At 49.6% G+C, this 14793-nt stretch overlaps 1 protein-coding gene across 2 annotated transcripts in view; it reads right to left on the bottom strand.

Annotated features, from left to right (window-relative positions):
- Window positions 1-4407: 4407 nt before the first annotated feature.
- The window catches only part of LOC141917568 (WD repeat-containing protein 7), a 132928-nt gene continuing 122542 nt past the window's right edge, over window positions 4408-14793 (bottom strand). Inside the window, exons 27-31 of one of the 2 annotated variants that reach the window (XM_074810867.1) lie at window positions 9393-9497; window positions 6691-6895; window positions 6320-6581; window positions 5822-5969; window positions 4408-5189 (exon numbers count right to left, since the gene is read on the bottom strand). In XM_074810867.1, the coding sequence (XP_074666968.1) occupies window positions 6692-6895; window positions 9393-9497 (309 nt within the window). In that variant the 3' untranslated portion in view covers window positions 4408-5189; window positions 5822-5969; window positions 6320-6581; window position 6691. Of the gene's footprint in view, window positions 5970-6319; window positions 6582-6690; window positions 6896-9392; window positions 9498-14793 lie in introns of both variants that reach the window. The other variant, XM_074810868.1, reaches the window with a different exon arrangement.

A 14793-nucleotide genomic window follows, 5' to 3' on the forward strand; every position in this document is an offset into this window, starting at 1 on the left:
CTTCTCTCCCCCTTGGCTCCGGATAAACTTTTAAGAAGAAATACTCTTGCTCAAATCACTCAGACTTGGCTGCAACATTTGCTTTGACCACAGAGGAAGACTAATCTCAGGGGGGAACAAGTACAGGAGCTTCCCCCTGTGGCCGGGGGCCGAGTGCCCTGAGACACCGGGACCCCCCGGCTGTCCCGTGGCACCGGTCACGAGAGGGTGGCACCGAGCGGTGACACTGCCAGCACAGCAAGCGAGGACACGTGCCTCAGCAGTGGGAGCAGGAGGCACTCCTTGAGGTCAGAAATGTGGGTTTGTTTTTGGTTTTTTTAAAAATCAAATTTAAACTTGCAATAAGTGCAGATTCCACCATCATTTTTATGATAAAAACATCAGTTTTCTCTTACTGTATTGTAAACTGGGAGTAGCTCTACAGGAGTGAACAAATGCCTGTTTAAAGTCAGTTACTTCAGTAAATAAATATCTCCCCCCTCACCCCCCCAACATTTTAAGCTACTCCAGGCCTTTGCAAATAGGTTTCCAATTTACAAAAATCAATTAAAATCATATATTCTAAATGTAACAACCAACAATGATCTTCCCGTAGATGTCATTCAGCCTTCATTTTAAAAACAAAATCAACATTCAAAAAGCTATGCTGCTGCAGCAGAAAGTTTCACCTTTTAATTTTTCATACAGGATTAATTTTTAATTTTCAGACATCAGAGATAGAGGGAAGTTCCCCAGGAGCCCTCCTGTTCAAAGAGCACTCCAGGCAACTATTGCCATCAAGTGCCAATTTATCACACTGAAGGCTCTGATGCAGATTTTTACTGATATTTTTTGTTCCGACACAAGCATTATTGTGGTGTTCGCACCGCAAACTGCCAAGTTTGTTTGTAAAGTTGGGAGAACAGAAGAAACCCCTCTTTTCCTTTCTTCTCCGCCCACAGGAAGCCCCGTGGAGCACCGTCCCTGCCCAGCGCTGGCTTCCTGGGGCTTCCCAGCAGATCTGGATGTCACTTGTGGTGCCTCTACACGAGGAGGAAGAGGAGTTACTCCCTGGTTGCGCTTTCCCCGGTGGCAGAAACAGAGGGAGCGAGACAAGGGCTGCTGCTGGCCAGCGACTCTCTTTTCTAAAGGGAGGCACAACCGCACAGCTTCTGGAGCTTGCGAGGTGATGTTCAGGAGATATATTCAACTTTGGGTTCTTCTGCATGTTGGCGGTTCATGGAAGTTCCCGCAGCATCCAGAGGACAAAATACCCTTGGGTCCTCTCCGATTTCTGTTATTAACGCATTGGCTTTCAAAGGTGTAAGCTACTGCTGCGCGTGTTAAAGGTCTCCTGGTTACACTTCTTTGCTTGTGTCAATTTGAAAAAGTATTTTGGCTGCAAAAACCCCTGTTTGAAACCAAACTGAGCTGACTCCTAAGCGTTTCTTATCCTGAGTGCTGCCCCTCCCCTGCCTGCATCTGCAGGGGCGCATCCAGTGTGTGACAAGTGGGACATGAGCCTTGCTCTGGGGCCAGAGGGATGGGGCTGCTCTGAGCCGGGGGAGCCCGGAAAGCCACAGAGCGCCGAGATCCACGACCCAGCTGTGCCCTCGGCATCGCTCCAACGTGGGGGGATGCCGAGGGGAGGTCCCGCTCATCCCTTCGCCTCGGGCCGGAGGGAGCGGGATGCGTGGACGGATTTCTGAGTCAGCTGCAAGGAATGCTGATCGTCGGCAAGACCCACGCCGTGTACAACCGCAACGCTATGCTCTTTGGAAAAAAAAAAATCTCTGATCAATAAATACATTTGATGGAGTTTACACTGACCTCAGTGGTCTGCATTTTCAAATAGCTTTGGTTTTAGGCATGACTGACGTATTCTGAGGAGGACATCAACCAACCAGACGTGTGCTTTGGCGGCGGCCTGGCTCCCGTGGTGGTTGGCAGCGCAGCTGGCGGGATGGGGCTCCTCCGCGCCCGCTCCCCCTCCGCCGGCCGAGACACGGAGCTGGCAGAGCCCCGCGGTGGCCCAGCACGTCCCCCACCAGCCCCCGTGATGCGGGAAAGCGGGGGAGTCCTCCCTCACGCTTTATCTAACTGAAAGCGGCAGATTTGAAGTGCCTGGTATAAATTTTTCTAGAGTCCTTTTTCCTCTAAGTCTCCCGTGACCTCTCATTTCCAGTCTCTTACTCCAAATAACGCTCCTCAGCATCAGACAATCCCCCCTGCATCGGTTCAGGCAGAATATTGTGTGACAGTTCGGAGACAACCGTGCACACGCAATTAGTAATGTGCAAGTCCATCGCTCTGTATCTCAATCACCTTCCCTGAGGTTGGCTCGTCTCCCTTGGCCTTGATGTGCTCTCTCGAGCACCTTCCCCTTTGATCTCACCTGTCCCTTCCTCTGCCTCCCTCACTCTCATCTGTCCGTCCATCCCCCACGTGCTGCCCAGCCCCTTCTGAAGGCTGGTACAGCCCCTTCACCACTAATGATGGCCCCTTCGGGCCCCGGTCCCAAACCTCCTCTGGCTGTGACGTGGAATGTGGCCACTGCCGCCCCTGCCCCTCCTTACCTTCGACCACGAGCTCCTCGTGCCACCACAAACGCCGCGGCCGGTCCTGCACATTCCCAGCCGTGGTGGGGGTATCGCGTCCTCCCTCCTCCTCCCAAGGTTCTGCCGGACGCTGCTTGGCTTCATGAGACACTTCAGGGCGGTTTCGTTGCTTGGATCAGTATTAACCAACCCCAGCGCAACGTCCTCGCGGTACGCGCTGCCCTGCGCCGCGCCCGTCCTGTGGAAGGAGCCGGGGTGGGCTTTGACACCTCTCGGCCGAGGGGTGGTTTTACCTCCAGCGCCGGGACAGGGACGGACGTTCCCGTAAGCTGAGAAGGATGAGCAGCTCCATCGCGCCCCGTACCCGGACTCGCAGCCGGGAAGGGGTCGGCAGCAACGTCGGCGGCAGCGCCGAGCACCGCAGGAGCGGTGGCTTGGCCAGACCCAACTCACCCGCCAGAAACCGCAGGTGCTCGGTGCCAACGGAACCTCGGCCGAGGAGCCGAAGAAGGGCCGTGGCGCTTCTGACCATTCCGTGTAGTGCCCAAGGACACAGCCAGATATTCAATTACCAAAAAATGATGCTGCATAAATGAAAAAAAAGAAAAAAAAAAAATCGATCTTTGCATCAAAATGCAATCATGCCAAATCAAAAACAATTAATGTCGTTGAATGTAGATATATAGCAGGAAATAGGCACACACTTTTTATAGGTAAATTGCTTAAGATATAATCTAGGCTTTAGTATATTTTCATTTCTATTAAATGAGGAGACGGCAGAGAACACTGAGCTCACTACATTTGACCATCTCTCCACACAAATCAAATAGTTTATATTTTGTGAAGTAAACAGCAAAACCAGCGCATCTAATTTTTGAAATTCTTCTGGCTTTTCTTTTTGACCTTTGGTATTTGTACGTATCGATGCTCCCTCTAAACCATTGCACAAAAACACCTTGAAGTGTCAAGCTTTAAAAATGAGTCTTCTTTTCTCTTTCTCCTGTGCAGCCTGGATTATCTTGGCCTTGTCAAAAAACATTCTCTAGTTAGAGGTTGGAAATATTTCCCTCCTGGCTCCCAAGTATTGATTTTTCAAGGCTCAGCTCTGCCTGTCAGCCGAGCAGGGGCGAGGTGAGGGCTCGCCCGGCGCTGCCGTGCCCCGCTCGCCTCGTAGCCGGCCCGCGATCGCCCACTGAGCCGCTACCAGCTTCACCCGTAAGGAAACACCGGAGCCACCGATGTTTTAACACATTCACACCCCCAAAATTGGATTCACACAATTCCTTTGTGGGTTTTTTGTTCTGAAGGCTAAGTCATGTCTGACCCAGCTCCGGCTGCCCCAGCTCACCCCAGCACTCAGTACTGCGGCTTCCTCCGCAGGCAAACATAACTGCTGCTTTTTAAAAATAACTTGTTATCGCAGATTCCAACCCAAACACAACGTTGCATTAAATACATTTGGTAATCCCTCACGCCACCTCAGAAAAACCTCAGGGTTTATTTCAATTATTTTCTTTGGGGAATGCGAACCAGAGGGCAAGGGAAGCACATCGCCGGGCACCCAGCAGTGTTGGTGAGTTTTTGGAAGATTAACGTTCCCTTCTTTGCCTGGGTACGGTGTTCAGGGAGTTAAAGAACCTTATTCTCAGCACCCTCCTGCCTCCGTGGTCTGTAACGAAGGCTGAAGTCCCTCCACTGTGACCCCCCCGCCTGCTCTGCTGCGGCCTCATTCTGCTCTCCTTCAGGCCGATTTTCTAATGAAAAGGAAGAAGTTTCTCAAATGGTGGAAAGACTTCAGATTACTGGGCAGTGAATGAGCAGCAGGCGATTATTCACACACCGTCAGGCTGATGCCACGAAACCAACACCCTTCAGTATGATTCCGCTTTATTTCACAAGCATATTTACACCGGGAAGTTGAATACATACAGAGGACGGGGAGTGGAGTCATCAAGAAGTTGCTGGAGAGGCAGACACTTGAACCATTCCCCATCCATGTTGACTTCAATCATCACAACATTTTCATACAGGTGTCTCATCATGTCATCTTTTGCTTGTAAACTGCCAACGAAGCCACATACGTCTCTACATTTACAAGGACAAGTCCAAATACAGCACTAACAAATCAATAAAGCACTAAAAGCTTACACTGGAATGACAATACACTTCACCGCAGTGCCGAGAGCACGAGGCTGGGCATGATTTCAGGGCTGGGCTTAACCGAGTCACCGAGGCGGAGGCTGGGTTTAACGGGAAGGGATCTCTGCCGGGGACCGCGCGGCCCCGACCGGTCCCGGCTCCCACCAGAGACACGCTGGGGGTTGGTGACTCCTCGGCAAACAGAGCCCTCGCCAGCCGTGCCGCGGCTCTGGCCACACCAACCCATTTTCAGGACTGTGAGGAAAATCCCAGCTTGCTCCTGAAGCTGGGAAAACCCCGTACGCTTCTCGCTTCAAACAAATACACTTGTGTGAGCTACCACAAGCCCAGGGCTCGGGTCCCGGGGTGCTGGGGGGAGAACCCCCGCAGTGTACCCCAGCACTCTCCTCGGGAGCCTACACTGAAAACCACAGCGTTTCATTCCACGGACGAAAAGCCTCTGTTCGCTCCCCTCTCTTGTGTTTCTTTTAATCTCCAAGGTTACACATATATCTGTATAAACACAATGTACATGCATGTTGCATTAGTTCACGTAGAAAAGACCCTGATATTCTACTACAGAGTTCTCCACTAGACACTACATTCCCGCCAGAGAAAATTAAACTTTACAGCAGTTTGTGTTAAACATTCCTAATGGTCTTAATTTCTTGCTTTTTAGACTTTGAAAATGATTTTTAAACAGCAAACAGATATGTAGCTCTGGACTGTAAATCTCACTTCCGTGTACGGTGTACTACACAGGCCACCTAAAAAAAGAAAATCAATGCTTTTTATATTTAGAAGCCATTTTAAAATAATACATTTATTCCTTTTTGGGGAAGGGAAGCTTCTATAAGTACCGTTTTTGCTTTATTATGTAAAGACAGCCTCCTTAGTTCTGTGAGCTTTTCAGACAGAAACGGCAAAGAAAAAGCTATACAAACATATACATCAATATGTTTAAATAAAATAGTATTTTATAGATTTTTTTTCTTTACTGTGAGCGTAAACCAGCATACTTTCACACTATTAAATATTTCACAAAATTAGATATGTAAGAAGAGGGAAACACAGTCACAGCTAATGGTACACAGGAATGTTCCTACTGAAGAGAATGTTTCAACATCTCCATTCAGATAACTTACCTGCTCCACGCTTTTCAGCATTTTTCCAGCCAGAGCTGCTCCCCGCCGATGCCATTTGTGCCGCCCCCCCCAGGGCCCGTGTCCTTCCTGCGGGAGCCGTGGGGGTGACACAAGCGCAGGGTGCACGGCCCGGCACAAATGGGAGCGGCTTTAGGGAAAAAAAAGCTTTTTGTCATTTTTTTTTTTAAATAAATACCTGCACTGGTAACAAAAACCACCTGTATATATAAATACTCCTTTTTTCAAGTTTGCTATTCCATCTTAAAGAGATTTTTTTTTTTAATTATTATTTACACGTGGACTATTATCTTTCTTCCAGACTACAGCAGTGACTGGCCACAGCAGCGCTTCCAAATCTCTTGAAAACCGAGACTTTGTGTGAGGAAACATCCCCTTCGGATCAGAACACGGGCCACCCCCCCTAAAACTCACCCCCTCCCCATCCCGAGGCAACGAGCCCCTCACTGAGAAACCCAAGTGCCGAGCTCCGAGACGCGCCACGCGCCGTCACTGGGTGCTCCCTGGGAGAAAGTCCATGTAAACACGAGCCTTTTTGGTAAACACTGCGATCCTGCGGGAGTCTCCAAAGGGAAAAGGCGTTTAACGGGGGCTGCCGCCTGGACAGGCCGTCTGGCGAGGAAGGGGCCGGGTTGTGCCTGGTTGGGTGCTGTGGGCCCGGCCGAGGAGCGTCACCACGCCGCCGCCGATCCCTCGCCTCCGCCGCGCCGCGCCCACGCTGCTGGTGCCTTCCGCCTCCCGCCTGCCAGGGAAACGGGGACGGTGTCGGCGGCGCCCACGGGAGGTCCGCGGGCACCGCCGCGGGAGGGAGACTGAGGAGGAACGCTGGGTTTTTAGCGCGGGGGGTTTACCCTAGACCATAAAGCGATGCTCCTTGCCGTCGTGAGCCATGAGGATGACGTTGCGGTTGGAGGTCCAGATGAGCCGCGCCAGCCGCAGGGCGTTGTGGGAGCCCGGTGAGGCGGGTTGGACGGGGGGCACCTGGTAGGTTTTGATGCAGCGGAGCTGGGGCGCCGAGTTCAGCATGCCGATGCTCCCCAGGAGAGAGGTGTTCATCTGCAGAGACACCCCGGGGTGACCCACCCTGCCCACCGCTGTGGGGGAGCGGCTCACCCGCAACGCGCCCCTGGGCCTCCTCCCAAACCCCACCACTCCCAGGACCAGCGCTGTCTCCAACCAGGCATCCTGGCTTGGATTGATATAGTGTGACCAGCAGAAGCAGGGAGGTGATAGTCCCCCTGTGCTCTGCACTGGTGAGGCCACACCTGGAGTTTGTGTCCAGTTTTGGGCACCTCAATACGAGAGAGATCTCGAGGGGCTGGAGCGAGTGCAGAGGAGGGCAACGAGGCTGGGGAAGGGCCTGGAGAATAAATCCTGTGAGGAGAGATTGAAGGAGCTGGGACTGTTCAGTGTGAGGAGGAGAAGGCTGAGGGGAGACCTCATCACTCTCTACAGCTCCCTGAAAGGACATTGCAGAGAGGTTGGTGCTGGTCTCTTCCCACAGGTGATTAGTGACAGAACAAGAGGGAACGGCTTTAAACTGCAACATGGGAGGTTCAGACTGGGCATGAGGAAAAAATCTTTCCCAGCAAGAGTGGTCAGAGAGTGGAATAGGCTGCCCAGGGAGGGGGTGGAGTCCCCATCCCTGGGTGTGTTTAAGGGTCGTTTGGATGAGCTGTTGGGGGATGTGGTGTAGGGGAGAACTTTGTAGAGTCGGGCTGAGGGTTGGACTCGATGATCCCAAGGGGCTTTTCCAACCTCAATGAATGATTCTGATTCTGTGATATTACTAAAATTACAGTAATGCTAGAATATTATTTATCAAAATCGTAGATGCACTAATGCTGAAGACAGGCAGAATAAAGAGCAGCCGTCACGATAGGTACGAACAGATATAAAACCAACAGCAAGAGCTGTTTTATTGTCTGGTAGATGAAGAGGCTGCTCAGAAGAGATCGGCTGAGTTACGCTCTTCAGAAAGCCAGCCAATTACTGCTGCAGCATCCTGTCCAGCTCTGCTTTTTTAAAACTGAGTTTCTCTGATTTAACCCACCGCAATACCCCAAATCCTACGCTTTCTGAAACGCTGCTTTGCTCTCGAAAACCCCTTTCCATCCTCACGCATCGCAAGCCCAGGATTTCCATCAGCAGGCGACCGGCCGGCTGCAGCCCTGAGACGTGCCCCGTGAAACCTTGGCAAATCCTGGGACATTTAAGGCGCGTTATTGCTGATGCTACGTCCTGAATTCTGATCAGTACAAAGTACAAGCCATTACTTTTTCCTGGCTCTTCTCGGCAGCAGAGCGGTGTCAGAGAGTGTAAATCATGGCATCTCTAGCAGGGAGCATGCAAGCACCACTGACATTTTCACAATTTAAATCATCTTGAGTAATAACCCTTTTAAGATGACTAATGTTACTGATTTTCCTGCATTAATAATAGTGCCAAATAGAACACAGAAGGGAAAAATCACCAGTGCACGAGGTCACATTTTAAAACTAAATGTGTAGGTATATTTAACTCTTTATGTAAAAGCCACTTTAACAGGAACATTTATACACCTGGAAGAGCATGGCAGACCACAATTTAATACTCGTGCCTGACTTTTTTTCCCTGCCAATTCTGAAAGATCTGGCCTGATTGCTCTCCAGATTTTCCCTGAGCACTTAAGTAGAACAAACGTAACTGATGGATGAAGGCTCTTGCTGTTCTCATTCGCCGTTTCAGAAAGCACACAGTATAGTGATGGATAATTCAGGAATTTTTAGGGTACCTGTAGAACTACTGAACAACACAGGCAATTGGGGAAGTGTGTTAGAGTGGAAGTGGTGCTTATGGGCACACTGAGTTCTGTTTTATAGTCTGATTACTGGAAGACTCAATGATTTTGACAGCACACATTGCTCGATCAGATCAGTTCCTTCCAAACAAAGTATTTTTTAAGTCTAAAGCCATTTGAAAGAAGAAAAAAAACCCTGCTTGAGGAACGTAGGCAGCAGCCCACAACTGACAAAAATTATTCCTACTGATGTGAGATTACAAAGAAAAAGATTGCTCATGCGTTAAAGAAAAGAAACCTTTAGATACTTCACAAAATGGTGGCCTGGCTGTTTCTCCTGCGGTTTAGACCCTCTCTATATTGTTTATATCCCAGTTTTCCTGCCTTCAGGACGATCAGGGAAACAGAAGACAGCTCCTCCCCGACACAAGCACCGCACAGGGGCTCAGAGCGGAGCTGGGCGGGGGGCACGGGCACCGCGGTACCAGGAACTGAGAGTTTTGCATTTAAAAAAAAATAAGGAGACATGCTCCCCAAGCTTGGTCTGTTGGAACTGATGGGGTTGCAGGAGTTAGAGAACTCCCTCCCTCCCAGTCGGAAGGGACATGGACCAGGGAGCTGCTGCTGCCCCGGCCTGTGCCCAAGTCGCCCCAACTTCAGGGCCTTTCCCGTTGTCAGCATTTCCTCGCGCATTATGTGGTTCCCAAGAAAAGCAAGTCCCAAAGAGCAGCTCGTCCCCCGCGCGCGTGCAGACGGACGGTAACGTGCCCTTACCTGCCAGAAGGAGAGGTGGCTGTCGGAGTTGGAGTAGGTGGCGAGGTACCGGCCGTCAGGGGCAAAAGCCACCGCTGTGATGGGTCCTTTGTGGCCGTGGATAGTCTAGTGAGAGGGGGGAGAACAGGAACACAGAGGATTCACTACCCGTCACCACACTGACACCAGACAGACTTTTAAGTAAACACAAATGCAACGCACATCAACTTCTAGAGACCTTTTTTTTTGGAAAAGCGAGGGAGACCATCACCGTCAGTAAATATTAAACACTACGTGGAAACGCCTTTTCATTTTCACCTACGTTTTCTGTTATTCTAGCACTCATTTTCTGACTGTCAGCGTGTCAATCAGCAAATCCCCCCGAGGAGCACAGCGAAGCTCTGCTGCAGAGGTGGTTCCCGTCGGTCGGGGAGGACGGCGGGGCACGTGCTGCTCCCACGCAGCTGAAGAAGTGGCACGAAACCTAACTGCTGCCGTGTCACAGGCAGGGCTTGTGCTCAGCACGGAGAACGCCCTTTCCACAGCGCACTTGAAAGCCTCCAGACAATGTGAAACGTGAGAGCACGGCACTGAAATGTCCGATCGGGTGGGACTCAAGCACACGCAGCTCAGCGTTAAACACCACAGCAATTTCTTTTAAGTGTTCTAATAGCTGCTTAGCCAATAAAACGGAATTAAATCATCGTACGAACACACTCCCTGCCAAAATCCAGTTTTTAAACCAAAGTAATTTGTCAGGTATATGAACATAAATGTGTCTTTAACGGGAATTTTAAAAAAATGCCATACTTATACTCCCCAAAGGAGATTTTAAACAGGCTGCCTGGGAGGCTCCACGGCTGGCTGGGCAGCGGGCAGGGAACAACAAGATACACAAACCCACCCCCCTACCTTTGCAAATGGTCTGTGCAGAATTGTGACCCCGTTCAGGGTGCTGGACGTTTCCAGTTGGCTCCCTGACACCAGCACGAGGCCGCTGGGGGCCGGGGCAGAGCTGGGCAGCCCCCGTGGCTCGAGCACCCGCCTCCCCATCACTGGGGACCACCATGCTTGACGTTACTGCTCCTTCCTCGGGGTAGCTGCAGCGAACTCTGCACAGAAACGGTGACGAGACGACCACAGCTCCGCTCCCAACGGCACAGGAATGTGGTCACGTTTTCGTAAAAACCTCCCCAAGAGGCAGACGATGGAATTATGTCCACCTGCGGCTGCACGGGCTCATCCCACCCCTCCGTGTGCACAGGGCACCGTCTCACAGAGAGAGTCCTCTCCGCTCCGACCAACGACAGAAATATCACCAGAACACACCCCAAACATGGGGAGGCGGAAACATCCCCACAAAGGAGGCAGAGCTGCCCCCCCCAGCGAGGGCATCCCCTCTGCCCAATCTTGATCCAACTAGAAGCAACTGGAATCCTTTGGGTTACTGTCAGAATAATTAAAAGTTCAAACCTTATGTTGTAGAGGAAGCGTAAGGGATTTTTTTCCAGAACTAATACAACAACTGGAAGGGACTTCGTATTTTCTCAGTCAGAGCTGCAACTATTATTTGACACACGTACTTCTCATGGCAGGGCATCACAGATGCGCAGACACGCACCACACAGTCGTGATGCACTACTTTTGCCATCAAAAAAATTTTCTGGATCATCTTTGGCAATATTTAATGTTACACCCCCTGTTACAGCACAGCTCTCTGCGTGGCGTGACAGCAGCGCCGGGCTCCTCACTGGCAGGGGATTGGTGCTCCACCCTGGCCCAGCTCACCAGTGTTAAAATACTCAGTTTTTACAATATCCAACAACATAGAGACTGGCTCTTAGGAAGGATTTCTTTGCAGAAGGGGTTGTTGGGCGTTGGAATGGGCTGCCCAGGGCAGGGGGGGAGTCCCCATCCCTGGAGGGGTTGAAGAGTTGGGTTGACCCAGCGCTGAGGGATCTGGTGGAGTTGGGAATGGTCAGGGTGAGGTTCATGGTTGGACTGGAGGAGCTTCAAGGGCTTTTCCAACCGAGATGATTCTGGGATATAAACACGTATGTCGGAAACACCACGAACAGTTGCTTACTTATTCCCTGGTCAGAGCCACCGTTAAGATCTTTACTCGTTACCCGAGGTTACTGTTTGACAACTGCAAAACACGCGGGTGCTTTACACAAGGCAGACTCACCTGTGTTACATCTTCTCCACCACTTTGGAGATCTCAGACTGGGCAAACCCAGGGCTCACCAAGCCTCCCACCCTGCACCCCGGCGGCACAAACCCCAAGAGCCTCTCCCACAGCCGGCAGCCCCGCTCCAGCCAGCACCAAGGGCTGGTGGCAGAAGCGCACACAAAGTCTTGCTTCAAAAATACACAAGAGCAGCTCTTTCTGCACGAAGAGGCTCAGCGCCAGCTTTAAATCAGCAGGGTTTGGCTCTGCGAGAAGAGACTGGGCAACATTCAGTAAACCAAATTCGGCTGCAAAAATGAAAGCAGTGCTCCTGCACCCGTCGCTGGGGCATGAAAAGATGAAGACCTCCTCGGAATGGTACCCTGCACCTGAAGTTAGCCTTAGATATTAAGAACCCATTAATATATTAATTTCTTGCTTACCACTCCAACAGAACTCCAATAGAACCCCAAACCTCTCTCTTTAATGTAATCACCGCAGCTTGGGATGAAAGTTTGAAAGGGCAATTAATTAGATGATCCGATGTTTAGACCCATCAAACTCTTTAGCACTTAACAAGCAAGTAATACTTGTCAATAAAATATGTTTTGGTAATACAAAGGTAGAAAAATCAATAGTACCAGCACACTTGTTGCTCTTTTTACTACTGAAAATGTGTTCCAATAAGGACGATCCTTAAGGGAATTAATCTGCTTTGTTATTTAAAGGAAGTGCTTCTCTAATTGATGCTAATCCTCTCAAGCCAAGATTTATTTTTTGGTGCACTATCTAAACGGGCTTCCGAGGCCTTGGAGCCATCGTCACAAAACCAAAGTAACGCTGCCCACTCCGACTATTCCGCCTGCACCCGTATACCCTCGGGGCTCGGAGCCCCGGCCAGCCCCGCTCACCGCGGCGCACGGCGCTGATGCCGCAGCGGAGCAGCATGCCGAGCTCTCTGGGGCTGCTTGCACGTTCCTGTCTGCAGTTCTCTGGCTCCGGAGCGGTTCTGTTAGCACACAATGCAGAAATCTGGGTGATCCTGGCTTGGAAATAGGCTTCGCTCTGACGGGCAGACGGTGGGACGAAGCGCAGCTGCCTGCAGCTCCCCCCTGCCCAAGCAATTGTTTTTTAATGGGAGGATGCTCCTGGGAGACTATTTGACTTCTGCACCTGCCACCGTCGCTGTCCTGTAACACATGATATACTGAAGCTATGACAACCTAATTCTAAGTCCAATATTTGGTAAACTCTGCATTGAACTGCAATATTCTGTTAAAGCTGACATAAAAAATAAACACTGTATCACCGCAGCAATTTTATTTTCATAAATATACCGAAATGCATACTTTAAATGGATAAAGTAACTTAGGTACTCTTATAGACACACTAATATTTTATCACCTTTATTATTTGATATTTATCTCCCCGATCTCTAGGGGTACTTTTACTGAAGGGAAACAAAAAAATTCACTTTCTGAGAAAGCAGCCTGCCTCCCGCACCCGCGGAAGCGCTGCCCCTCCAGTACCTCCACAGGAAGGACGGGCAAAAGCAGAGGTGTCCCACAGCGAAGCGAGACCCTTCCAACCACACGCCTGCTTTTAGCTTGGAGCGGTAGGAAAATACCAGCTCCAACTTCTGCACGGGATACAAATCATCTCTGGGCAAGGAATGGTTATTTGAAAATTAAGGAGGCGATTCTGTAGCTCCTTCATGGATCAGTGAGGAGTCACTGGCAATGACTTCACGGGCAATTGCAGCAGCCAAGCCAGGGTGATCTGCCACAGCAAACACCCAGAAGTGTTCTTAGATATAAACGCAACACCATACAAGACCATAAATAAATCACAAACATAAAACTCATTATGCTAAAGGCAAAGTCTAACAACAGGCAGTTAACAACTGAAATGTTAAGCCGAAAATCGTTGGTGTTGGTGGCGCCACTGAAAAAAATGTACCTCTCCCTCTACTTCCCCCTCCCAACTAAACGAAAGTAATGCAAGTTTAGAATTGATCTTAATAAACAGAGTTGGGTCTGACAGATCAGTCATTCCTGGAGCTTTTTTTTTTTTTTAAAGAATCATATAGCAAATTACGTAACCAGAAACGAGCCAAAAATAAAAAACAGGTTAGCAGTGCTTTACCAACATGTATTTACTTCTCTGAGGTCCCCTGGCAGCGGCACGCGCTGAGTGATTCCACGGAACAGAAACAAAAGGTTTCTTTTATTTATTTTTTTTAAATAAAAAATTAGAAGTTGGCTTTTAATGCTAACGTAGGGTGCAAAACCCTACAGAACATTATACAGAGCCCAAACTGTGCAGAGGAATAAATATCAGCCCTCAAGATAATGATACAAACGGCAAACCCATGAAGTGAATATATAAAGATAAATACTTGCTACAATGGCAAAGAGAAGCCGCAGCGGTGCCCGCTCGGCCGCTCTCACCGCAGTCGCCAGGAGATGAGAAGCACCTTCACCAGGCTGCCACGTGCTGTGCCCAGCACCCATTTTTCTCTTTTTTCTTTGGAGATTGCGAATCTCCTCTTTGTTTGCAGCAGCACTCCTCCCCGGGGTTCCTGCACATCTGTCTGTCGCGGTACGGTTCTTCTGAATGATACAAAACTTGGAAGTCCTACGCTTAAGTCTTGAATAACGTAACATATACTAATCTTTGTGTTTAGAAAAAGAAGGGAACGCACTTGTTTACAGCCGTCCTCGCTGGATGAACCAGCCAAGCGAAGTCTCTCCCCCAAGATGAGCGCTGCCCTAGCCAAGGCCAGGCACCCCCCAGCCACCTCGCTGGCCCATGGCCACGACCCATGGCCACAGCCGGCTCTGGGGAGGGGGCAGGCAGGGGCAAGGGCATCCCCAGCTGTTATTTTTTATGAAAACAAAGTTATACAAAACTAAACGTCTTCGCCTGAAAAGGTATCTAAAATACTGTCTCGTTTTTCATACCAGAAGTAAATTCTTTCAAGATGGTCCTTCAGAGGTTTTTATGAACACTTTTAAAAAAAAAAAAAATCCCTACGTTCTAAGCGATTTAGTGGAAATATCTAAAATACTATTAACTTAAAGCAGTTTTAGTATCTTTAACAATCTAATTTCTATGGTAGTTCCAGTAATACTAACCGTTGCAGTAAAAATTTCAGGACTGTACTGAGAAAAAGAGTATATTTACGTTTTAAAATTAATTTTCTTCCTGTCCTTCAGGTGGCTTCTCAATAATATCATGATAAAGTCAAAG

This window comes from Strix aluco, chromosome W (genome assembly GCF_031877795.1).
Source record: "Strix aluco isolate bStrAlu1 chromosome W, bStrAlu1.hap1, whole genome shotgun sequence".
Classification (NCBI taxonomy): domain Eukaryota; kingdom Metazoa; phylum Chordata; class Aves; order Strigiformes; family Strigidae; genus Strix; species Strix aluco.